The following is a 26,314-nucleotide window of genomic DNA, read 5'->3' on the forward strand; positions in this document are numbered from 1 at the left end:
CATTCTGTTATCATCTTCACCTCCATCCACTCTGGATCCTCCACTCCCCCCCACCCTTTGATTATTTTTATGGTTCTTTTCAAAACAGAATTTACATGTATCAAAATGCACAACACTGTAGCCATTTATCTTGACAAATAGATACACCCGGGTAACTCGTAGCTGCACCAAGTTAGAGAATGTTTCTATCACTCCAGAAATGTCCCCGTCCCCCATAACCAGGCAACAGTTGTGATTTTCACTGTAGATTAGCTTTGCTTGTCCTAGAATGCCATATAAATGGAACCATGCAGCATGCAGTCTTTTGTGTGTGAGCTCTTTTGCTCGGCACAATGTCTGTGTCACCGTGCACACCTGTCGTTTCTCTGTTGCTGCTGTACCCATTCTATTGTGTAGATGCTCCACTTATGCGCTCTGGTTGATAGGAACTTGGATTGTTTCCAGTTTGGGGCCATCGTGAATAAACTTGATGTAAACCTTCATGTTCCAGTCTTTTTGTGGACCTATGTCTACATTTCTCTTGTGTAAATACTTCGGAATGGAACTGCTGCATCAAAGGGTACGGGCTTGGTTAACTTCATTAGAAACTGCCAGACGTTTCCCCACTGATTCGTCCAGTTGATCTTCCTGCCAGCAACGTGTGAAAGTTCTATCGTTTTACATCCTCGAGAATGTCCGATGTCGTCTTTTTCATTTGAACTCTTCTGGTGGCACCTCATGGTGATTCTAAGGGTACATTTCTCTGATGACTAATGATGTTGAGGACTTTTCTGTGTGCTTATTGACCATCTGTCCGTTTTCATTTGTGAAGTCTTTTGCCCAGTTTCTGTTAGGTCTGAGTTTTTATTTTTTCTTTTAACCAAGCTGAGTATTTTATTCTAGATACAAGTTCGTTGCAGGTATATAACTCATGAATATTTTTTGCCAGCCTGTGGCTGGCTGATTTATTTCTTAACAGCGTCTTCTGATGAGAAGGTTTATGTTTGATGACGTCTAATGGGCATGACAATAGCACGTCATAGGGTCGGAATGAGGATCAATAGAGATAATACTTGTCAAACGGTTAGTGTCATGCTGAAGCAGTGGATGCTGAGTCCCTGGCAGCGCTTCTGGTGCTATAGTCACTGCTTTTCCTATCGTAACTTGGATCCCTAACCAGATCATAAATGCTTAATGAAGAAAGCAGAATGTAATCTCTGCTCTCAGCTATCCCCAGGGTCTGGGATCTTGCTATTTCCATACTAGACATGCGATAAAAATGACATGATAAGTGAGTTGCTGAGGAAGGTTGTGTTTTCCGTAGAAAGAAGAAGTGAGACGCAAGCACATCCGTCTGCACGTGGAGGGCGCGCTGACCGCCCGGGACAAGGTTGGGGTGCAGGATTTTGTGCTGCTGGACGCGTACACCAGTGAATCTGCTTTTCTGGACAACCTCCGCAAGCGTTTCAGCGAGAACCTCATCTATGTAGCGTAACTCATTTCCCAGCTGTTTTTCCTAGTGTGGTGGTTCCCTTCTGGTCCTTGGCCTTAAAAAAAAATTTTTTTTTAATTTATTTAATTTGTTTAGCTGCACTGGATATTAGTTACGGCATGTAGGATCTAGTTCCCCAACCAGGGATCAAACCTGGGCCCCCTGCATGGGGAGGGTGGAGTTGTAGCCACCAGACAGCCAGGGAAGTCCCCCGGTCTGTAGTCTTGATGGCTGTGAACAGTATCACTCTAGGCTAACCATCAGAGGGGGCATGTCCAGGAACCACCGGCAGGTGTACTGTGATCTTTTGTATTAAGACCTTTCCGGCTGCCAGTGCTGGAGACCCAACTAAAGTCAGCCTAAGCCCTGAGAGAGAATCTGTCGACCTATGTACTTCAGGGTCCAGAAGCAGATCTCCAGGGTCTAGGATGATGTCTTGAGGACTCTTTCCCATACTCTGCTTTCTTTTGCATCGGTTTCCTTCTGCAGCAGCCTCTCTGCATGGTGGCAAGGCGGCTGCCAGCAGAACCAGGCCTTTCTTAACACACTAAGTGGGGCAGTCTCGATCACTTGGTTGTTTGTCTGCCCGTGCCAGCTAGGTTCCATAACAGTGGAGACATCCCCCCCAACACACACAAGCTGACTTATTTATTGTGTTGTATCCCCAGTAGTGAAGGGGCACATGGGGATCATAGCACATGATGGTCTTTTGCCAGAGCCATTTGCACCCTGGAATTCCTCACTAGTGCTTTGGTCTGTTCCTCTAGACGTATATTGGGACCCTCCTTGTGTCTGTGAACCCATACCAAGAGCTGGGAATCTATACTCTGAGCCAGATGGAACTTTATCAAGGGGTCAACTTCTTTGAACTGCCACCACATGTGTAAGTAGCACCCATGGAATCAGCAATAGAAGTATTTTTCTCTTTCTGCCTCTCTTTCCTCCCCCCACCTTCACCACATATGTCCATCTATTACCCACCCACCTACCCATCCATCCACCCATCCATCATCCACCCCATTCATCCATCCATCCATCCACTATCCACCCATCCACTTGTCTACTCATCCATCCATCCACCCATACACTCACCCACATACCCACCCACCTATCCATCCATCCATCCACTAGTCTATGCATCCACCCATCCACCTACACATCCACCCATCTACCCATCCATCCATCCATCCAACATCCACCCCATTCATCCATCCATCTACTGATCCTAATCATCCACTTGTCTACTCATCCATCCATTCACCCACCCACCCATCCACCCATCCGTCATCCACTCCATTCATCCATCCATCTGCATATCTACCCAGCCACCCACCTACCCATCCATCCATCCACCCACTCGTCCATCCATTCATATACCCATCCATCTACATTCTTGATGCATGCTCATTAGGTTCTGTACCTCATTTAAATTACTCCCTTCTTCTGAATTAAGTCTTTCAACACAATAGAAAACATCAGCAGATCATTATCAAATCTCATTTTAATTGTGATGAAAAGTAGAATCTTTGTATGACCCCTGTAGCTAGAGTTTCCTTCTCTGGGAAGTGGATTGCTATAGTGCCACCTACTGGTGCTTGAATATCATGGCAGCTGAGAAGAATGCCGGTGACTAGGAACTTACCCGGAGAAGGCAATGGCACACCACTCCAGCACTCTAGCCTGGAAACTCCCATGGATGCAGGAGCCTGGTGGGCCGCAGTCCATGGGGTTGCTAAGAGTCGGACAAGACTCAGTGACTTCACTTTCACTTTTCACTTTCATGCATTGGAGAAGGAAATGGCGATCCACTCCAGTGTTCTTGCCTGGAGAATCCCAGGGACAGGGGAGCCTGGTGGGCTGCCGTCTATGGGGTTGCACAGAGTCGGACACGACTGAAGCGACTTAGTAGCAGCAGCAGCAGCAGGAACTTACCAGGACTGGTGATCCGTTAAGAAAAAAAATATTCTGCCTGGTCTGCATGTGACTCTCGGGCTTTGCTGAATTTCCCTCTTCTCCTCCTTGGTTGACTTTTGGGCTATTATTTAGGGTCTTGCTTCCTTTTTCTTGATGATTCACCTATTCCACTCCCAAGGCATTTATAAATCTTTCTGCCTCACCACCACCAGCGATTACAGAAATACTCAGCTTTCAAACGGCCACATCCTAAAAGTATACCCCGGGAAACCTTCATGCTTCAGTTTCTGATCTTGTAGATAAAGCCTTTATCATAGTATCTGATCTTGTATATAAAGCCTCTATAATAGTGCCCTAAACTTCTGTTTTTAAAACAGAAGTTTTAAATAATTTTTTGTTTCCTATCTCTATATATTTAGTATTTTAGGTTTTGAAGGAAAAAAAATGAGCTCTTTTATCTGTTATATTATTTCCACCTACATTTAATAGAACATCTCTTGGAGATGTAATTTAGTATGTAGATTATTCTAATAAGAAATATTGATTTTTTTAATTGGTAAATTCTGAAAAAATTTTTTATTCCTGCCCCAAGTCTTCACTTTAACTTTTCTACTCTGAGAGTTTGGGGGCTTCCCTGGTGGCTCAGATGGTAAAGAATCCGCCTGCAATGCACGAGACCCAGATTCCATCCCTGGGTCAGGAAGATCCCCCCGGAGAAGGCAATGGCACCCCACTCCAGTGTTCTTGCCTGGAGAATCCCATGGACAGAGGAGCCTGGAGGGCTACAGTCCATGGGGTTGCAAAGAGTCGGACACGATTGAGTGACTAATACACACTAGAGGCTTGCCATCTAGTGAGTAATGGTGAAGATTGCTGGCTCTCTGAGCTAAGTGCCTGGAGCCACAGTCTGGATGTGGCTTCTGAGAGTCCGGGTAGTTTGTCCTTCTGCTCTGATGGGCATCAGAGACAAGGGAAGTAGTGTTATAGTCACTTCCACTCCGTCTTTTAAAGAATTGCCTGGTCTTTATTGCAGCAACGTGGGATCTTTAGTTGCAGCCTGAACCGTTAGTTGCGGCATGTGGGATCTAGTTTCCTGGCCAGGGATCCAACCCGAGCTCCCTGCATTGGGAGCTCAGAGTCTCAGCCACTAGACCGCCAGGGAAGGCCCTACTCCTTCCGTTTCTGTCTCACTCCTTCTCCAGCTATGCCATAGCTGACAACGCTTACCGCATGATGTGCTCTGAACTAAATAACCACTTCATCCTCATTTCTGGAGAGAGCGGGGCAGGGAAAACAGAGGCCTCCAAGAAGATCCTCCAGTATTTTGCAGTGACCTGCCCGATGACTGAGTCACTGCAGATAGCCCGTGACAGACTGCTGTTCTCCAACCCAGTGCTGGAGGTAAGTGATCTTTAAGGACCTAGAAAGGGGAGTTCCAGGGAAGTCAGTAAGTAAGAAGAGCCTCTGCTTGGGTGGATCAGTTAAAATGGGCAGGTCTGGGAGTTAAGAAGAGAACAGATCACAAAGGTAGCACAATCGGTCCCTTATATACGAACAAATTGCATTCTGATAGAGTGTTCATAAGTCCAATTTGTTTATAAGTCCAACAAAGTTAGCCTAGGTACCCAACTAACACAGTCAGCTGTACAGCACTGTGCTGTAATAGGCTTATAATGCTTTTCACACAAATAATACATAAAAAAATAAATAAACATTTTTAGGCTTATAGTACAGTACCTTGAAAAGGACAGTAGTACAGCAGCTGGCATCCAGGGGCTGGCATCAAGTAAACAGGCAGGAAGAGGTACCGACTGGTGGGGGGAGAGGAGGTGGGACATGGTAGAGCTGAAGGATCATCAGCAACAGGAGATGGAGGGCAGGCTGCAGGTGAGACGCGCATTAACTCACGAGACTGGACAGCAAACACGTGTTTGCATCTTTGAAAGCTCACACCTCGAAGGTTCGTACATGGGGGACTTACTATACTATTAGTATATAGTTAATTGTGTTGCTTGGGTACCTAGGCTAACTTCGTTGGGCTTACAAACATGCTTTCAGAACAGAGCTTGTTTGTATGTAGGGGACTTACTGTATCGTGGTGAAAGGTGTGACCCTGAAGTCCAGCAGGCATGGAGACTAAGCCCAGGGTTATCACGTACCAGCAAGCTTCTTCATATCATTCATATCCTGGAGCCAGTTCCCCATCTGGAAAGTGGGCCTACTCATAGTACCTGCCTCTTAGGAGGTTTTGAGGATTAAGCAAGACGAATGCAGGAAAAAAAATGTGATTTGTAGCTCAGTGGGTAAAGAATCTGCCTGCAGTGCAGGAGACCCAGGCTCAATCCCTGGGTTGGGAAGCTCCAATGGAGAAGGAAATGGCAACCACTCCAGTATTGTTGCCTGGAGAATCCCATGGACAGAGGAGCCTGGCAGGCTACAGTCCATGGGGTCGCAAGAGTCGGACACAACTTAGTAACTAAACCACCATGCATAAAGAGCACACAGCAGAATTAGTAAGCACTAAAATAATACTCTATTATTCATTAATATTTTTATTAATTAAAATCATCTTGATTATTATTTTTACTGCTATAATTCTCTGACTTGTTGGATGATTTTGAATATGTTATTTTCTCCTGTGTTTTTGTTGCTTTTTGTGTAAAAGGCATTTATGGTTGAAGGGATTTTCCCAGTAGACCTTTGGGCTGAACAGTTTACATCTATACTATAGGAAGATGTCTGCTGATGGGGGCCAGCAGTGATGCCTTCTAGAACAGCCAGGGCCTAGGGTCCTATCTAGCTCTCCTTGCATGTGTGTTAAGTCACTACAGTTGCTACAGTCGTGTCCAACTCTTTGCGACCCACCAGTCTCCTCTGTCCATGGGATTCTCCAGGCAAGAATACTGGAGTGGGTTGCCATTCCCTCCTCCAAAAGATCTTCCAGACTCAGGGACCGAAACTGCATCTCCTGTGACTCCTGCATTGCAGGCAGATTCTTTACCACTGAGCTACTAGGGAAGCCCCAACTTCTCCTTAGGCCATTTCTAATATATTCCTAGAATGGATTCTAGAGAGAAGATATTTTTCCCTTCTTTTCTCTGTGTCCAACCCCAATATTTGGCATCAAATACTCTGTAAATAGTGATTTCTTCTTAGCAGATAAAGTGGCTTCCATTCCTGGCTCCCCCTTCTCTCCTCCAATGAGCTTGTCATTCAGGGTCAGGAATTCTATGAACAGGAGAGCTTCAGTGTCAGAGAATGACAGATGGGTTCAGTGTCCCCTCCCTTTGTATTCCAAGGCTTTTGGAAATGCCAAAACACTCCGGAATGACAACTCCAGCAGATTTGGAAAATACATGGACATACAATTCGACTTTAAGGTACACTGACGTTCCTATTACTGCTTCCCGGGGACCCCTTAACTTGAGAGCAACAGAAAGTCAACTCAAGGCATCTTAAGAGAGGAAGGGTTTCTTCTTGGCTCAAATAGTTGAAAAATTTAGGGTTTGCAATAGTTTTAGGAAATGCCAATGAAGACCATGATGACAGATCATATGAGTATATGGGCAAAAATGAAGAAGTCTGGTGAGACCAGATGTTGGCAAAGACGTGGATCATGAGTTCCAACACACGGCTGGTGGCAGGGGTGTACGTTGGTCAAACCCATTTGGTAAACAGTGTATCATCTTGGGGTGCTGAAATCACACAATCTAAGGTGGGGCCATTCCACTCCTGGAAATATTCCTACGGATGGGTAAGCATGGCCTCAGCAGCGCTGCTCATGAAAGTAAAGGGACTGGAAAGAACCAACATATCTGGCCAGGATTGGATGCCCATCAACAGGAGAAGGGCCCAACTGTGGGGTGCTCACACGATGAGATGTTTTATGGCAGCGAGAGCATGTGAATGCCAGCTGCATGCAACCTGGACAGGTCATAAGAATGTACTACATGTCAGCGAGATGCCATTTCTTACAAAGCTTGAAAAGATTCCAGAGTAAACAATCTATTGCTTAGGCGTACATGACTTTATGCCATGAGTTGGCAGACTTACATGGATAGGGTCTTGGGCTTTGTGGACCGTACAGCCTCTGTCCCAACTACTCAGCTCCACTGCTGTAGTATGAAAGGAGCCAGAGAAGATACATAACGTATTGTACACAGAGTTTAAATGGGGGCTCACGCAAGTAGGAGGGGTAGGCAGAGCTCTCAGGGACATGTAATTCCAAGTGACACCTTAGGCTAGAGAACAGTAGCTGGCTGGGCGTTTAGTATAGTGAGGAAGACAGACCGACCAAGGATTTCCCAGAGGCTGGAACACGGGTTTCTGGTCATGCATGCACAGACTTGGAAAACATTTTAATAGCATACATATTTTTAAGGTTTTTTTTAGAATCCAACACATACTAAAAAGGACACAGCTCATGGCCACAGCTCAATAAATTTTTCCATTTGAATCTACTTGTGTAACCACCACTCATCTCAAGATATTAACATTTCCAACACCTCGAAATTCCTCCTACCCATCTCTGACAAATATCTCCCCCCCACCCCCGCTTCCCAAAAGTTATCACTGTCTGGCATCTATAATCACAGATTCATTTTGCTGGTTCTTGAGCTTCAGAAAAAATGGAATTATATAGTTGTTCTATTTCATGTTTGGCCTCTCTGAATCAGCGTGTCTTGTAAGATTCGACTGTGTTGCTGCATGGAGTTGTTCGTTTTTTGATTGCTCGACTTTTATCACTGTTTATAAACACATCATTGTAAAACAATGATGTAAACACTCATTTATGCCGGGTGTAGTCCCAGAAGTTGCACTGCTGGATTCTTACCAGCAATGATATCACTGAGTTCCAGTTTCTCCACGCCCTTGCCAACATTTGGTATTGTCAGTCCTTTACATCTTAGGCATTCTGGTGGCATATAGTGGTTTCTCTGGTAGGCTGCCGCCTATGGGGTCGCACAGAGTCAGACACAACTGAAGCGACTTAGCAGCAGCAGCAGCAGCAGCAATTTTAATGAAGTTTTGCTCATTGGTCCCTTAAAGACCTTCTTGTATATTAAAGTCTTTTGCTCATTTTTAATTGGGTAATTTTTTCTCATTGATTGGCAAGTGTTCAATATATGTCATGGAATACAAATCCTTCATTGAATATATTATTTAAGACAATAATTAAGACAATAATAATTAATATTGGCATAAAAATATATTGACATTAAGAGGCTGATGACCCAGAACAGAGGCTAGAAGCAGCCCAGCTCTCCTTACCTATATGTCACCAGACTTATGACCAAAGCACCACTGAGATTCAATATCGATCAAATTGTCTTTCCAATTAAATGGTGGTCAACTGGAAATCCATATGGATAAAGAGAACTTTGGCCTCTGTTTCACTCCATAAACAAAAATTAAATCACGATGTATCATAGTCTTAAACATGGATGGTAAAACAGTTGATTCTAAATGAAAACAGAAAATATCTTCATCACCTTGGGGGTTTAGGAATGGAACCCAGAAAACGTGAATCTTAGAAGATGGATAGATCAGGTTGATTCAGACTCACAATTTCAGTTCATCAGGAGACACCAGTAAGAGAGTGGCCTTGATTGTTGTCTTGGCTGGATTTTTTGTTCTCTTTTGAAGGGCATTCCCGTAGGCGGGCATATCATCAGTTACCTGATAGAAAAGTCTCGAGTTGTCTATCAGAATCAGGGCGAGCGGAATTTCCATATCTTCTACCAGCTGCTAGAGGGTGGAGAAGAGGAGCTCCTTGCTTACCTGGGACTGGAGCGAGACCCCCAGCTGTATAAATACCTCTCACAGGTTAGAAGGACCATAACCTGTCTCTGGTGCCCCTTTGGCGGTGAGGGGTGGGGTGGTGTTAGTTCTGTGGGATGTTCAGTAACTTTCTCAGGGCCACGTTACTGGATCCTGATGCCACAGTGCCTTTGGAAATGGCTCAAGCATTTCACCAATACTATTTTGATTGATTTCACGATCTTCTGTGACTTTGGCAAACTTGGTGCCTGTGCTTTGCAGTATATTCTCACTGTTTCCAAACCTCTAGGTGTTCTTTAAGGTCTGACTTAAACTAGCCCTGTCCTTGAAGGGGAGGGAGTGCACGGTGCTGGTTGTGCGGGAGGGATATTTGGGAGGTTGCAGATTTAACATTCCAGTTCACCGGTGAATATTTTCATGGTATGACACCTTTGTTTTTGCTGTGCAACAAGGAACTCTTTTAAAATGATGAATCTTCAGGTAATCAGGAAAAATCTGTACTACAAAAGCAAAATAATAGTAAAAAAAAAAAACAACCCTCATGTAGAAGATTTTCCCTTTAAATTCTGACACTGGTAGTCTGTTACTTATTTAAAAGACAACTTCTAGACTTAGTGGGAAAAGTCTTCTCACACCTCCTGTATCATCTGTATTTCTCTAGATACAAGCTTTTATTTCCTTCAGGGAAGATCTCCTTCTATCTAATCCTGCCTTGAAGTTTTTGATGCTGGTTACTAAGTGTATCAAGATTGTTTTCTTGAATTTAAACACTGTCATTTACTGTATGTTTTGGTAGATACCTAATGACATAAATGTCTTCAATTTGTTCAGCAAAAATGGCAAGAAAGCCTACTTTAAAAAACATACACACAGAAAGATATAGCAGATTTTTTTAAACAAAATTCCAAATTTGAAAAAAGCTGCAGTTGGCAAATCATCAGGTGCTAGACAAGTAGAATAAAACCTGTTTTTTCACAGCTCAGAACATTATAGAACTAGCTTTTTAATGCTCGCAGAGAAAAATTTTGACACCTAACTGTCCTATGAAAATGCTGTTAAGCGGCCCAATTCTGTGTCAACAGGGTCGCTGTGCCAAAGAGTCATCCGTTAACGACAAGAATGACTGGAAAACTGTTTCCAATGCCTTTTCTGTCATCGATTTTACTAAAGATGATCTTGAGGTATGAGCCCCTCAAGGGTGGAGCTCCCTGTGGTCAGACTTGGGGTTGAGGAAACCATCCTGGTTTCTTGGTGATGACACAGAGTTGCCAGAGGGAACAAATAAAGATACAGGATAACTAGGTACATTGAATTTCAGATAAACACTGGCTGGGTTTTTAGTAGAAGTATGTCCCAACATTGCGTGGGACAAGCTTCATGCTAAAAAAATCAGACACTGCTTACTAACACAACATTGTAAAGCATCTTTACTCCAATACAATTTTTTTAACTAAAAAGAATTAGACATTAGACATTGCTTATTTGAAATTCAAATGTTAGCTGGGCATTCTGCATTTTATCCAGCAGCCCCATATTTCCCCAGTATGGGGTGTCAGCAGGTAGTCATGTTTCTTCTTCCTCTCAAACCCAGTCTCAAATATTTAATCCCCTAGAATTCTAGGAACATCATTTATTTATGCTTTTATATTGGAACAAGTTGGACCAAATTGTAGGCTTTATAAACATTTTGTTTTTACATCTTTTGTCTTATTTGGGGGGTGAGGGGGATTGTGAAACTATTGACTTTTTGAGGACCAGAATACAATTTAAGAAAAATTTACGTGTGTATGTGTGTACCTGGGGCCATGGCATTTGAACACTGGATGGCTTATTGGCAGGGACAAAGGGAGATACCGGCAGAGTGGTGTTCCATGCTGGACATAGTGAGGGAGCATCCTGCCCCCCACTGAAGTGCCTTCCCTCTTCCCTTAATATCAGAAGTGGATAAGAGCCCACAGGGCCAATTTCTAGGGGAGGATCTGTGATCTCCAGTCTGGAATTAGGGGTGCGGGGGTGGGCAGGTCTCCCCCGGGTACCACCTCTGATGACGTTTATCAATCAGGCGGCCGCCGTCTTCTCTCCCTGCCCTCCTCACCACTTCCCACGTTCCTAGAATCTCTTTGGCATTATTGCCAGTGTCCTGCACCTGGGGAACATTGGTTTTGAAGAGAACCAGCAAGGTTGTGCCTCTGTACCAGACACTCATGAGATCAAATGGATCGCCAAGGTGATGGTCCACTTTGGGAGAGTGGGGGTGGCAGGCAGGAGAGGCCCCAGACCCTGTCAGGGATGGAGGGGTAGGGGAGGAGAGCAAGACAGCTGGGTGCCAATGTCCCAGGTGGCTACCATCTCGTTCTCCCACTTGACGCTGGTTAGGAGGTGGGCAAGGGAGCGAGTGAAAGCCAGTTGGCTGAAAGACCAGACATGCTCTGTGTTGCACCAGAACACGATTAGCAGGTGGGAAAGGGAACCTGAGCCCGGAGACACCACCGACTTTTTACTAGGGGGTCAAATTGGGTTGCTGAATGGCATTTTGTTTTCCATTTATTCAGCTCCTAGGGGTCGACCCATGGGTCCTTCTGGAAGCTCTCACCCACAGAAAGATTGAAGCCAAAACAGAGGAGGTAAAAATGGCTCTAGTGGGGAATGTGCCCACCCTCCCCACTGCTGCTGCCAGTAGGATGGTGGCCCCAGGGGAGGCCAGACTCCTGGATCCTGCCCACCAGGTCCTGTGTGGTCCAGCTTGTCAGCATCTCCAGCCTTAACCTCCCCCATCTCCCGACATTCCACCATCACGGGCTCTTGGTGCTTCACGCTCGCCCTGCCTTCCCTCCATGGGGTCTTTGCATATACTGTTCCCTCTGCTGCAACACCCTTCCCTGTCCTTCACCCAGTTAAATCCTTCCCATCCTTCAGTTCCCAGGGATCACTTCCTCAAAGACCCTCCCCTGCTCATCCCATCCCTGCCCTAAAGCACCATGTGTATCTCTGAATAGCGCTTGTCACTTTCAGCTTCAGGACTGTGATGCTTCTCTGTGTGAGTTGTTAAATGTTGTGGTGTGCTCAGTCACTCAGTCTTTGTGACCCCATGGCCTGTAGCCCGCCAGGCTCCTCTGTCCATGGGATTCTCCAAGCAAGAATACTGGAGTGGGCTGCCATGCCCTCCTCCAGGGGATCTTCCCCACCCAGGGGTCGAACCTGCGTCCCTTATGTCTACAGCATTGGCAGGCGGGTTCTTTACCAGTAGTGTCACCCGGGAAGCCCTGACTTGTTGAATGCCCTCTGCCAGATATGAGCCCACAGAGGCTGAAACTCTTTGTCTTGGTTGAGGCTGTATCTCAGCACAGTGCCTGGCACTCAAGGAACAGCACAGGCGGGAGGTTCCTCCCCCATCAAGTATCCTTCTCTAGTCATCTTTATTTATTTATTTGGCTGTGCCAGGTCTTCATTGCAGCATGTGGGATTTAGTTCCCTGACCAGGGATCGAACCTGGGTCCCCTGCCTTGGGAGCACAGTCTTAGCCCCTCGACCATCAGGGAAGACCACCCCTCTCCCCCAGTCATCTTTAAACCTGGGTTGAAAACTCTGAGGGCTTTAAAAAAATTTTAACCTCTGTAATGATGTACCTGTTGTTCTTCTCAGGTGATATGCCCATTGACACTAGAGCTCTCTGCCTATGCTAGAGACGCAATGGCAAAGGCAGTTTATGGGCGAACATTTACTTGGCTGGTGAACAAAATCAATTCCTCCTTAGTGAACAAGGTTGGTTCATGCATATTTTGTGCCCTGTGCTCTTTAACATGGCCGTGTTTTATAACCAACACCTTTGAAGAATTTGTGAGAATTGAACGTAAGCTCCTGGTGGGCAGAGATACTGTCTTTTCACGTCTACATTTCCAGTCTCTAGCACACAGTAGGCTCACAAAAATGCACTGACAAATGATCTTGTCAATGTGTCCCCAAGTCTGGGATGCACAGCATTTGAAGTGTACACAGAACCTTTTCATTTTAACAGTAATATATTTTAATGTGTATAAGAAAAAAAAAAGACAGCTCCTTTGAACTAACCCTAAAGGCATATTTCCTTTTTAAGCAGAATTATTTAAATTAAAAAGGGAGCTGACGCAAAGCTGGAAGCTGAGGCAATGATATGAGGGCAACGGGGTGCATGGATATGGTGAGACTCATGGAGGAAATGTGCAAAGGATGGATTTGGATACATTGACTCAGCGCATCATACAGAATGCTACATTGCGTCCCTTAAGAAGAAAAGTCATATTCTCCTTCAATAGCCATCCTTGCCTGACAGCACTTGGCCCTCTGTTGAAAATGATCCAAAATATCTGCTTTCTCTCCAGGGTGAACATCTTCTTCCTGATGTCAGTAGCTTCCTTCCTTCCTCCTTCCCTCCCTTCCTCTCTCCATCTTTCTTTTTCTTTCCCTTCCTCTTCTCTTCCTCTTTCTATCTTGCTCTGCTTTTTTTTGGACTGAATGTGGGTTTGGGGGGCTGAGGAGGGCTGAAGCAAGGAAGTGAATCAGAAGGGGAAGGTCAGTCTCTCTACTCTGATGATGAATATGAAAGCCAGGATGGGACCTAGGGAGGCTGCAGGCAGGAGGAGGCAGGCTGGGAAAATTATCTGCACCCTATTTCTTCTGAAAGCCTTGTTGGAGAGATGAGATTTATAGCCACATCCCAGATTCAGGGGCAGTTGCCAAAGTAAATAACCTCAATGATTAATGGTGTGTGTTACTTTGACTAGGACTTTACTGGGAAAACTGTGATTGGATTGCTGGATATCTATGGGTTTGAAGTCTTTGACAAGAATGGGTGAGTTTGTTTGATTTCATTGTGATCCACTGGTTCTTCATTTTCCTTTGAGGTCTTAGTCTGGTTTATGGCATTTCTGATGTTATTGAAACTCATTTTCCTGTTCCTAGAAATTCTCCAGGTTTGCATAGCCCCTGCCTCATAAACTTTTCTAGAACCAGAATAGCCATTAAAAATGCAAATGTCTTTTACTTTGACTCTTCTTATCAGTTTATTAAATTATTTGTTTAATAAGGACTTCAGTTTTCTGTATGGAAAAAGCATCCTTAAAAATAAGTAAATATAATTTTTTGGAAAAACTTGGTCTACTCACGTAGCTTTAGTTACTTAAATCTTTTGCACCTCCAGTTTTGAACAGTTCTGTATAAATTACTGCAATGAGAAACTCCAGCAACTGTTAATTGAGAGAACCCTAAAAGCGGAACAGGCAGAATATGAAATGGAAGGTATAGAGGTAAATGTTTCAATGTTTTCTCCTCATTTGATTTCTTAACCAAGCAAAAGACATTTCCGTGAGAAATATAATTTCATTGGAGGTTTTTCCTGATGAGTACTAAGAATTATTTTTTCACTCCTTCTCTGCTTGTTTCCTGGGAAATTATGTTGATATTCAGCAAGTATTCTTTTTGAAATGTTAGAGATAAAAATCAGAAAAGAAAAGCTGGACAATCAATTTAAAAGAAATATATTTGATGCTCAATCTTAATCCTTCCTGGAGAATTCTTTCCTCATTGTCATTTTAGTGGGAACCAATTCAATATTTCAACAACAAGATCATCTGTGATTTGGTAGAAGAGAGACACAAAGGAATCATTTCCATTCTGGTGAGAAAATTAACGTTGACTTGGGGCTCACTCCATGGTATCCTCAATACTCAGAAGATCTTCCCCTGGGCTTACAGAGAGTTAAGAGTGAAATCCACTGTATTATTGAAGGATGCAAGTTGAACTCTTTTGCTGAATTTTTGCTCCAAGTTTTAGACTGAGCTTTCCCCTCTTATTCAAATTCATCTATGGTTTGCCACAGATGGATTCAGAGAGCATAGAAATGTTGCTTTGTAAGAATTGTCTCACCAACCTGAACCCAGTTTTCTTGTTGTTGTTTTAATAAAAGCTACAGGGTTGATTCATTTAAAAAATATTTTATATTAGACTTCAGTACTAGTTTCAGGTATACAGAAAGTGATTCAGTTACATATATATATATATCTATTCTTTTTCAAATTCTTTTCCCATTTAGGTTATTATAGAATACTGAGCAGAGTTCCCTGTACTACACAGTAGGTCTTTGTTGGTTATCTGTTTTAAATATAGGAGCGTGTATATGTCAATTTTGATTCATTATTTTTTAAGCTTTATTTCTCAGTTATGTTACATATTATGGGTCTGTAAGTGGTGGGTGTAGAAGACGTTCTCTGCTTCTGTCTTTTGGCCATACTGCTTGGCATGGAGGATCTTAGTTCCCTGACCAGGGATTGAACCCACTCCCCCTGCAGTGGAAGCACAGAGTTCTAGCCGCTGGACCACCTTGGAATTCTTTTGATTCATTTTTTTTTTAAGATGGTCATTTAAATGTTATCACTGTTGAGGACCCAAAATAGAAAGTAAAAACAGTTTGTGAACTGGGGAAGGTTAGACTTAACTAGTTTTATGACTTGCTTTTCCTGAAGGCTTTGCTCCTCATTAAAGAGGGTTTGTTGTTGGCCAGCTGGCTAAAACTGGTTAAGAGACACCGAAGTTGAGTGTCTCAGCTAGTTATGGAAGCTGCGAAGTGTCCCTGGGAAATCTTTGGAAATAGACGTCAGATAGGTGGGAGAGCTGACTTTTCATGGAGTTTCTAGTCCCTCTGGTTCCATGGTTCCTTAATCAGATTTGATACGATGATTACCCCTTCCTCCTCCTGGTAATGTTGACCCAGACTTGTGCACAAGATGATATATTTCAATCCACTGCATTTTGCCATAGCTGCTGGAAATTCCATTTAAACTTGGAATTGATGGAGTGTGGTGCAGTGACCGGAAACTTCTGCTTCTGTTTTGAAGGATGAAGAATGTGTTCGTCCTGGTCCTGCTACAGACTTGAGTTTCCTGGAGAGGTTGGAGGAGAAAGTGGGAAAGCACGCACACTTTGAAACGTAGGTGTCTCATCTGCCAGGCTGTTGCATGGGGGAAGGTCATGCGTTGTGGAGTTGACTTCTAGTGTGTGTATATGGCTGTGCTGGGTCTTAGTCATGGCATACAGGGTCTTTAGTTGCAGCATGCAAACTCTTTCATTATGGCCTGTGGGATCTTGTTCCTGGACCAGGGATTGAGCCTGGATCTCCTCCATTAGAAGCATGGAGTCTGAGCCACTGAACCATCAGGGAAGTCTCCTGTAAAGCTAACCTTTGAACAATACTGGTTTGAACTGTGCAGATCCACTTATACATGGGTTTTTTGTCTCAATAGTAAATGCTATAGTACTACATGACCCCCATCCCCTGCTGGTTGAATCCATGGATACAGAAGGCCAACTATGAGTTACACACAATTTGTTGACTGTGTGGAATCCCTAAGCCCCATGTTGTTCAAGGGTCAACTGTACATCCATTTTCTTAGGTCTGTGGACAGTTCTCCCCAGTAGTACGAAAGTGAAAGTGAAAGTCGCTCAGTCGTGTCTGACTCTCTGCAACCACATGGACTATACAGTCCATGGAATTCTCCGGGCCAGAATACTGGAGTGGGTATTCTTTCTTTCACTTCTCCAGGGGATCTTCCCAACCCAGGGATCAAACCCAGGTCTTCTGCATTGCAGGAAGATTCTTTACCAGCTAAGTCACAAGGGTAGCCCCCTTAGTATAGCTCCCCAATAGTATAGCTACTACAAATTCCAGCTGAGCTGTTTCAAGTCCTGAAAGACGATGCTGTGCAAGTGCTGCACTCAATATGTCAGCAAATTTGGAAAACTCAGCAGTGGCCACAGGACTGGAAAAGGTCAGTTTTCATTCCAATCCCAAAGAAAGGCAATGCCAAAGAATGCTCAAACTACCGCACAATTGCACTCACCTCACACGCTAGTCAAGTAATGCTCAAAATTCTCCAAGCCAGGCTTCAGCAATACGTGAACTGTGAATTCCAGATGTTCAAGCTGGATTTAGAAAAGGCAGAGGAACCAGAGATCAAATTGCCAGCATCCACTGGATCATTGAAAAAGCAAGAGAGTTTCAGAAAAACATCTATTTCTGCTTTATTGACTACGCCAAAGCCTTTGACTGTGTGGATCACAATAAACTGTGGAAAATTCTGAAAGAGATGGGAATACCAGACCACCTGACCTGCCTCTTGAGAAATCTATATGCAGGTCAGGAAGCAACAGTTAGAACTGGACATGGAACAACAGACTGGTTCCAAATAGGAAAAGGAGTACGTCAAGGCTGTATATTGTCACCCTGCTTATTTAACTTATATGCAGAGTACATCATGAGAAACACTGGGCTGGAAGAAGCACAAGCTGGAATCAAGATTGCCGGGAGAAGTATCAATAACCTCAGATATGCAGATGACACCACCCTTATGGCAGAAAGTGAAGAGGAACTAAAACGCCTCTTGATGAAAGTGAAAGAGGAGAGTGAAAAAGTTGGCTTAAAGCTCAACATTCAGAAAATGAAGATCATGGCATCTGGTCCCATCACTTCATGGGACATAGATGGGGAAACAGTGGAAACAGTGTCAGACTTTATTTTTGGGGGCTCCAAAATCACTGCAGATGGTGACTGCAGCCATGAAATTAAAAGATGCTTACTCCTTGGAAGAAAAGTTATGACCAACCTAGATAGCATATTCAAAAGCAGAGACATTACTTTGCCAACAAAGGTCCATCTAGTCAAGGCTATGGTTTTTCCAGTGGTCATGTATGGATGTGAGAGTTGGACTGTGAAGAAAGCTGAGTGCCGAAGAATTGATGTTTTTGAACTGTGGTGTTGGAGAAGACTCTTAAGAGTCCCTTGGACTGCAAGGAGATCCAACCAGTCCATTCTGAAGGAGATCAGCCCTGGAATTTCTTTGGAGGGAATGATGCTGAAGCTGAAACTTCAGTACTTTGGCCACCTCATGCGAAGAGTTGACTCATTGGAAGACTCTGATGCTGGGAGGGATTGGGGGCAAGAGGAAAAGGGGACGACAGAGGATGAGATGGCTGGATGGCATCACTGACTCACTGGACGTGAGTCTGGGTGAACTCCGGGAGTTGGTGATGGACAGGGAGGCCTGGCGTGCTGTGATTCATGGGGTCGCAAAGAGTCGGACACGACTGAGCTACGGAACTGAACTGAACTGAACTGAACTGAATTTGGTTTTGGCTGTGCTGTCCAGCATCTTAGTTCCTCAACCAGAGATCAAGTCCACATGCTCCGCATTGGGAGCTCAGAGTCCTGACCACTGGACTGCCAGGGAAGGCCCAGCTACTAATTCATACACAGAAATAGCATGATGATACACCAGCTGCACAGCTTTCATTGGTAGTAGTCAAGCTCATGTGAATTCCAAGTAGAATTATTTTTTTAAGATTTTGTATCTTTATTTATCATCATTTCATTTTGGGCATGTCCACATGCATGAAATAGTCAAAAAATGCAGGTGTAAAACATACGCAGTGATGTGTGTAGATCTGAAGTGTGCAACCTGGTGAATCATTATATGTGTGTGTACTCACATCAGCTCCCCACAGATGAAGACACAGAGCATTTACAGAGTCCCAGAAAGTCAACTAGAAATGGAATGCACTCTGAGACAAGGAGGAGAGAATGTAAGGGCATGTGCTCTGGAGTCATAGGGACCTGGTTTTGAGTCCCAGCTCAGACACTTAATAGACACGTGACTTTAGGCAAGCAGTAAGTACTCCTGAGTTTGAGTTTCCCCTTCTGCTGCTGCTAAGTCACTTCAGTCGTGTCCAACTCTGTGTGATCCCATAGACGGCAGCCCACCAGGCTCCTCCATCCCTGGGATAATTAATATGCCTACCATATAGCATTGTAAATGATCATTTAAATCACATAGTGTAATTTCTGGTCATGGCAAAGGGGAGCCTGGTGGGCTGCCGTCTATGGGGTCACACAGAGTCGGACACGACTTAAGTGACTTAGCAGCAGCAGCAGCAGCAGCAGAAGCTTTATCAAACCTATAGAATATTGAAAGGATAAGTGAGCGGAATTGGATAAATGTATGAATCCAGATTGGAAAAATAGGACTTCCCTGGTGGCTCAGTGGTAAGGAATCTGCCTCCCAATTCAGGAGACACAGGTTTGATCCCTCGTCGGGGAAGATCCCACATGCCTGGCAGCAACTAACCTCATGCACCACAACTATTGAGCCTGTGGTCTAGAGCCTGGGAACAGCAACTGCTGAGCCCTGGAGTCCCTGCTCTGCAGCAAGAGAGTAGTCCCTGTTCTCCGCAGCTAGAGAGAGGTCTGAGCAGCAACAAAGACCCAGCACAGCCAAGAATAAATAAATAAATTTTTTAAAAAAGATTGGAAAAATAAATTGTGACATCTTTACAGATTGGGATAATATATGGCCGGGAGAATGAACAATCTAAATACATGCAGTGATGTAAATAAACCGCAAAAACAAGAGAAATGAGACACACAAGAGCACACTATATGGTTCCATTTCCCTAGAGAACAAAACCAGGTACAAACAACCTATTCTGTTAGATGTCAGGCTGTGCCTGGAGAGGGCTCGAGGTGGGGGTTTCTCAGGGCCTAGACATGTTCTGTCTTTTGATCTGGTATTATTTACGCAGGAGAATTCGGTTTGCAAAAATTCATTGAGCTGTGCACTTCAGAGATGAGTGCTATCAATACACTTGTGTATGCTTTTCAAGAACAATTGTAAAAAACTGTTAATCACCTGAATCTGAAAAACAATGTTTCGTGACTATTTAGTCTCTCCATGTCATAAAAATGTAAAGTAGTAAAATCGGGTTTTAGTCATCACCAAGGAAAATGAACATTATTTCATTGTACAAATAAATGTGTTTGTGTGGCTCATGTAGGTTTTTCATCCCTCAGAGCTCGTGAGAAGGAAGGGTCTAATTTTAGTGAGACCTTGGTCTGTGGCTGGAAGAAATAGTTGAAACAGACTTCAGCGCTGACCTGCAGCTGATCGTCACACTCCTAAACAGCTCTTCTGCTTTATACGCTGCTGCACTTTGCTGCAGTGAGGTAGGAAGGTTCAGCTCCTGTCTGTTTCTCTTCTGCTACAGCCGGAAGCTGGCGGGTCCGAGGGGCAGAAAGAAGATCGGCTGGATGGAGTTTCGGCTCTTCCACTACGCGGGAGAGGTCACGTACTGCGCCAGGGGTGAGTGTCTGTGGGGTAAAGGTCATAGGTCACGGCCACGCAGGTGCCCCCGAGTCCACTCTAAACATGCTGCATATCCATCTCAAATGTTCCCTAGCCCCACCGCAATCACGGCATTTCAGAAGGATTTTAGGGACTTCCCTGGTGATCCAGTGGTTAACCATGCCTTAAACGCAAGCACGGTTGGGCGCTAAGATCCCTCACGAATCGCAGCCAAACAACCAAAATGTAAAACAGAAGCAATATAGGAGAAAAAAAGAAGCAATACTGTAACAAATTCAATACTTTTAAAATGTTCCATATCAAAAAATATTTTAAAAAGTATTATAAAATGTAGTAATTGTATATATAACTACTTTCTTGAGAGAATTCACATAGCCCCTGTTTCACTCATTTAAAGTGTACAATTGATGAGTGTTTAGGGTATTCACTGTGCACTTGTGCAACTGTCACCAATTCTATTTTAGAATCACCCCATCACCCCAAAAAGAACCCCTATACACGGCAGCAGGCACTCTCCATTTTCCCCTAGCCCGTCTTCCAGAGCCCTGGGCAACAAACCAGTCAGCTTTCTGTGGATATTTGCCTATTCTGGACATTTCCTAAAAATGGACTTACACAGCGTGTGGGGTTTTGTGTCTGGCTTCCTTCCCTCAGAATAACGTTCCCAAGGTCCACCCGTATCCTCTTTCCTGTCTAATCGCCAAATAGCGTTCCCCTGTGCGACTCTGCTGCCCTTGTCAGTTCACTCATCAGCGGGTGGGCATTGGGCTCTTTGCACTTTGGGGCTGTTATGAATGATGCTGCTGTCCACATGACTGTGTTTTTGTGTGGCCGTATGTTACCCTTTCTCTTGGGTAAATACCTGGGTGTGGCGTTGCTGGGTCCTGTGGTAACTCTATTCTTAATTTCTTGAGTACCTGCCATACTGGTTTTCCAAAGTGGCTACATCATTTTGCTTTCCCACCAGCAGTGTGGAGGGTCTCGGTTTCCCTATTTCCTCACCAACACTTGGCATTGTCTGTCTTCTGATTCCAGCCATCCTAGCGGGTGTGAAGTGGTGGTTTGGATTTGTATTTTCCTAATGCTTAGTGAAGTGGAGCATTTTTCCTTGTGCTTATTGGCCATGAGCATTTGTTCCTTGGAGAAATGTTTGTTGAGATCCTTTACCCACTTTTTAAATTGTTTTTGTTACTAGTATTGAGTCGTATGGTTCGTTATGTTCTAGCTACAAGTCCCTTATCAGATAGATAGTTTGCAAGTATTTTCTCCAATCTGTGAGTTATCTTTTTCACTGTCTTGATGGCATCCTTCAAAGCCCAGAAGTTCTTAACTTTGATAAAGGCCACTTTGTTCTCTATTACTTAGAGTAATGTTTTCATGGTTCATCCCTGCTGTTACTATTTTTTAATTGCCAAATAAGCTCCCACTGCGCGGTTACAGCACATGTTGCTTATCCCTTCATCGGTTATGTGCATGGGGGTGGTTTCTACTTTTTCGCTTTCATGAATAATGCTGCTGTGAACATTTTTGCAACACATTTTTCATACATTTTCTTTTGTCACCTCTGCTTTAGGTTCTAGATAATTTTTACTTCTATATAAATTCATTTCACCAAAAAGCTTTAAAAAATAAAATACCATGTATTAGGGGTTTTTTTCCCTTAAATATGTAGAGGTATAAAAAATAAAAGTGAAAGTCACTCAGTCGTGTGCGACTCTTTGTGATCCCATGGACTATACAGTCCATGGAACTCTCCAGGCCAGAATACTGGAGTGGGTAGCCTTTCCCTTCTCCAGGGGATCTTCCCAACCCAAGGATTGAACCCAGGTCTCCTGCATTTCAGGCAGATTCTTTGCCAGCTGAGCCACAAGGGAGCCCAAGAAGGAAAAAAAAAAAATGTTAAACAGGACAAATCTCTTTAAGTAGATAACCTACTGATTTTTGCTTAAAGAATAAAGTAATTAAAAAAAAGAATAAAGTAATAGACATGTAGGGTTTCCTTGGTGGCTCAGTGGGAAAAAAAAAAAAAATCCACCTGCCAATGCAGGAGATGAGGGTTCAGTCCCTGGGTTAGGAAAATCTCCTAAAGAAGGAAATGGCAATCCACTCCAGTGTTTTTGCCTGGGAGATCCCATGAACAGAGATGCCTGGTGGGTGCCAAGGGGTCAAAATGAGTTGGACACGACTTAGTGACTCAACAATACACATATAAGGCTAGAAATTGCTCACAATACAGAAAGGTACAGAAGGAAAACTAAAAACCCCTTTACCTCCTAGTCTCTCCCTGAGGTAACCACAAGAATCAACTGGAAAATAAAAATATCTTATGCATATAATTACGTACGTGGGGACACGTATGCCCACGCATCTAAAGAACACAAATACACATCTAAACAATAGGGATTGTTATTTTGTGTTATCTCCTTTGCATTTTTCATTTAATGGATATTGGCGGTGATTTGGACTCCAGCTAACATCCACTGAGCACTTTCTGCGGACCAGGTCCTGCCCCAAATGCTTTACCTCTGTTGCTTGTTTAAACCTCACGGACGCAGGGAGCTGGGCAGCCTTATTGGTCCCCTTTTAATCTATGAGGCACTGAGCTCAGAGATGTTAAGGCACTTGCCCGCGGTCACTCAGCTATTAAGCGGCAGAGCTGGAGGTCAGACCCAGGCCTTTTACCTCCAGACCTGCATTCACTCTCCAAAGTGGCAGATTCCTCCACGTTTCTTCTGAAAAGCTACACGCACGCCCCATGGGGCCGTGTCCCGTCACCTGTCTGAAGGCCTCTGATTGTTTCCAGCTTTGTCTCTTGTAAACAATGCTGTGTTTGACATCTTTGTATATTTCAGTTAGCCAGTCTGTGCTCCTTATATGCCTGCTGCTGCTGCTGTTGCTAAGTCACTTTCCGACTCTGTGTGACCCCATAGACAGCAGCCCACCAGGCTCCCCTATCCCTGGGATTCTCCAGGCAAGAATACTGGAGTGGGTTGCCATTTCCCTCTCCAATGCATGAAAGTGAAAGCGAAGTCGCTCAGTCATGTCCGACTCCTAGAGACCCCATGGACTGCAGCCTACCAGGCTCCTCCATCCATGGGATCTTCCAGGCAAGAGTACTGGAGTGGGGTGCCATTGCCTTCTCCGTCTTATATGCCTAGGATAAGTTTTTCAGAAGTGGCTTTGCTAAGGTCATCAAAAGTTTATTTTGACTACTTCTGGGTAGCTACCCAAAAGAACTGAGAGCAGGAATGTGAACAGGTATCTGAACACCCGTGTACACAGGAGCTTTATTCACAGTAGCCAAAAGGTGGACGCACCCAAGTGTCCATCGATGGATGAATGGACACACGAAATGTGCTCTGCCTTACAATAGGACATATTTCAGGCTTAAAAAGGTAAGAAATTCTGACACCTGCTACAATGTGGATGAACCTTGGAAACATGATGCTAAGTGAAATAAGCCAGACAGAAAAAGAAATATGAAAGAATTCCACTTATGTGAGGTATGCAGTCCAATCCATAAAGACAAAAAGTAGAACAGTGGTTATCGAGGGTTTCAGGAAGCGAGGAATGGGGAATTAGTGTTTAACCCGTACAGAATTTCCACCAGGGGAAAAGGAAAGGGGTTTTAGAGATGGATGGTGGTGATGGTTGTGCAACAATGTAAATTCACGAAATGCTCCTGAACCGCACACTTACAAATAGTTTAAATAGTAAATTTTATATTGTGTATCTTAACAGTGCCCCGGACAGCCACCCAAGAACAAGAATGACCCAGCCCCAAATGTCAGTATTGCCCAGTCTGTGAAACTCTTAATTAAGAGATCATTTTTAGGATTTCCCTTTGCAACCAGTATGGAATTATATTTTTAATCAAAGCCATTGATTCAGAAGGTTTTTTTTTCCAATGTTTTACAGGATTCTTGGAAAAGAACAATGATCTCCTCTACAGACATCTGAAAGAAGTAAGTCTGAAACTTAACTCTATGTATTTTTGAAGGTTATGAGATATCACTCAGAATACTGATTTGGGAGGTTTGGCCTTCTGGATTTCTCTCTTTGATGTATTATATTAGAATTCCAGTACATCATGGCCAGAACAGACAATTCAAGATCATCTTTGTTTTCATTTTTTGGCCGTACCACACATGGCATGAGGGATCCTAGCTCCCCACCCAGGGTTCAAACCCTCGCCCTCTGCAGTGGAGGTGCTGAGTCTTAACCACTGGACCACCAGGGAAGCCCCCTTTCCATCTTCTTTTTCATGTGCTCCCAAGGCAAACAGCTCTGGTCCGTCATGTACACACTGATGTGAACTTTCCTGAAGAGCCCTTCGTGATTTCTGAGGCAGCCAGTGTGGTGTTCATCTCTCTCTGCCTACAGGTGCTGTGCAGGTCCAAAAACAGAATCCTGAAGGAATGCTTCCTGGTGGCCGAGTTAGAGAACCGGAGAAGGGCGCCAACGGTGAGTGTGTGTGTGGTTGGGGGGGGGGGGGGCGGTGCTGTGCAAAACTGGAAAGGCAGCAGAAACCACCCGATTTGCACCAATGTGCAATCACTTAACTGTATTTTGTAAGCTGTCCACTCCTTTTTCTGGAAATATCCTCCTCTAACAAGTTTTACTAAACATATATTTTCCAAGGTTAGCAACCAGTGTGCTCATTGGCAGACGTTCATTGAACACCTACTGTGTGCCAGGTGCTGTTCTGGGCACAGGGGAATCCAGGAACAACCAAACAGATCCTTGTGGGGTTTACCGTCTATAGGAGGATATTACCCATCAACGAAAGAAACTACTATAACGAGCCTCTCATAAAGGAAGCTTGGTAACAAGGGGACTGGCTCAGCGGTAATGCTGGCTCCTGCAAGGCGCTCGCTTCATATTCACTGGGTGATAAAACCATCCTGGGACAATGCTTGCCCAGACTCTGCTGCACCAGACGGAGTTCGGGCTTCTCAGGCCAGGACATCCAAACCCTTCTCTTCATTGGCAAAACAGCTCATGACAGGTAGTAAGTATTGGGTTGGCCAAGAAAGTTCATTATGGTTTGGTGGTACCATGCCTGAATGAACTTTTTGGCCAGCCCATTAGAACTGGTCTGTTGAGAGTTTGGGTCTGAAAGACCCAGTCACCACCTTGAGCCAGTCTTCTCTGTATAAATAGGGAGCAACGCTGTGTGGTCAGCTCATTCTGTCTCCCTGCAGGTGGGGACTCAGTTTAAAAACAGTCTGAGTAGCCTTCTGGAAATTCTCATCTCCAAGGAACCTTCGTACATCCGTTGCATCAAGCCCAACGAGAGCAAAGAACCCAGTGAGTTGAGAATCGTTTGGAACCCTGAGCTAAGGGAAGGGAGGCCGGGAGGAAAACCAAGATGGTAGCGGGGTAAAATGCTAAAAACCAGCACAGGCTTGCTGCTTGTCATCAGTATTTAATAACAGAAGGTAAACGGGGCTTCCCTGATGGCTCAGTGGTAAAGAATCTGCCTGCCGATGCAGGAGACACAGGTTTGGTCCCGGATCCGGGAAGATCCCACATGCTGCAGAGCAACTAAGCCCAGTGCAGCACATCCACTGAGCCTGCGCTCTGGAGCCGGGGAGCTCTGAGCCCTGGAGCCTGTCCTCCGCAATGAGAGAGGACACTGCGGCGCGAAGCCTGCGCACCGCAACTAGCTACAATTAAAGAAAAAGCCCGCCTGGCAATGAAGACCTTGCACAGCCAAAAATAACATTTTTAAAAAAGAATACTTTAAAAAAACATAAAGAAATAGAAAGTAAATGAATAGGGAGGAAGGTGACTTGTGGGCCCATGTGAGCATGGCTCAGAGCCTGGCCAGTTTAAGGCCAATGCAGCTGAGCCTGGCAGAGCTCAGCGGTGAGGGGAAGCCACCTGCTTCTTTCCAGCCAGTGCACAGTTTTCGAGATGGTCTAGGCCTCAGGTATTTGCTGAACCTGTGCCATGCTTTCACAATAAGGTCATGCAGTCA

At 44.4% G+C, this 26,314-nt stretch overlaps 1 protein-coding gene across 1 annotated transcript in view; it reads left to right on the top strand.

Annotated features, from left to right (window-relative positions):
- The first annotated feature begins 538 nt into the window (after positions 1-538).
- The window catches only part of MYO1H (myosin IH), a 42,798-nt gene continuing 17,022 nt past the window's right edge, over positions 539-26,314 (top strand). Inside the window, exons 1-18 of the mRNA XM_027567336.1 lie at positions 539-559; positions 1,304-1,465; positions 2,239-2,354; positions 4,588-4,786; positions 6,685-6,765; positions 9,032-9,211; positions 10,249-10,347; positions 11,280-11,393; positions 11,719-11,790; positions 12,809-12,928; positions 13,927-13,994; positions 14,343-14,448; positions 14,738-14,818; positions 16,036-16,127; positions 20,234-20,328; positions 24,250-24,296; positions 24,715-24,795; positions 25,536-25,641. Of these exons, the coding sequence (XP_027423137.1) occupies positions 539-559; positions 1,304-1,465; positions 2,239-2,354; positions 4,588-4,786; positions 6,685-6,765; positions 9,032-9,211; positions 10,249-10,347; positions 11,280-11,393; positions 11,719-11,790; positions 12,809-12,928; positions 13,927-13,994; positions 14,343-14,448; positions 14,738-14,818; positions 16,036-16,127; positions 20,234-20,328; positions 24,250-24,296; positions 24,715-24,795; positions 25,536-25,641 (1,840 nt within the window). The remainder of the gene's footprint in view (positions 560-1,303; positions 1,466-2,238; positions 2,355-4,587; positions 4,787-6,684; positions 6,766-9,031; positions 9,212-10,248; positions 10,348-11,279; positions 11,394-11,718; positions 11,791-12,808; positions 12,929-13,926; positions 13,995-14,342; positions 14,449-14,737; positions 14,819-16,035; positions 16,128-20,233; positions 20,329-24,249; positions 24,297-24,714; positions 24,796-25,535; positions 25,642-26,314) is intronic.

Source organism: Bos indicus x Bos taurus, chromosome 17, assembly GCF_003369695.1.
Source record: "Bos indicus x Bos taurus breed Angus x Brahman F1 hybrid chromosome 17, Bos_hybrid_MaternalHap_v2.0, whole genome shotgun sequence".
In the NCBI taxonomy this organism is placed as follows: Eukaryota; Metazoa; Chordata; class Mammalia; order Artiodactyla; family Bovidae; genus Bos; species Bos indicus x Bos taurus.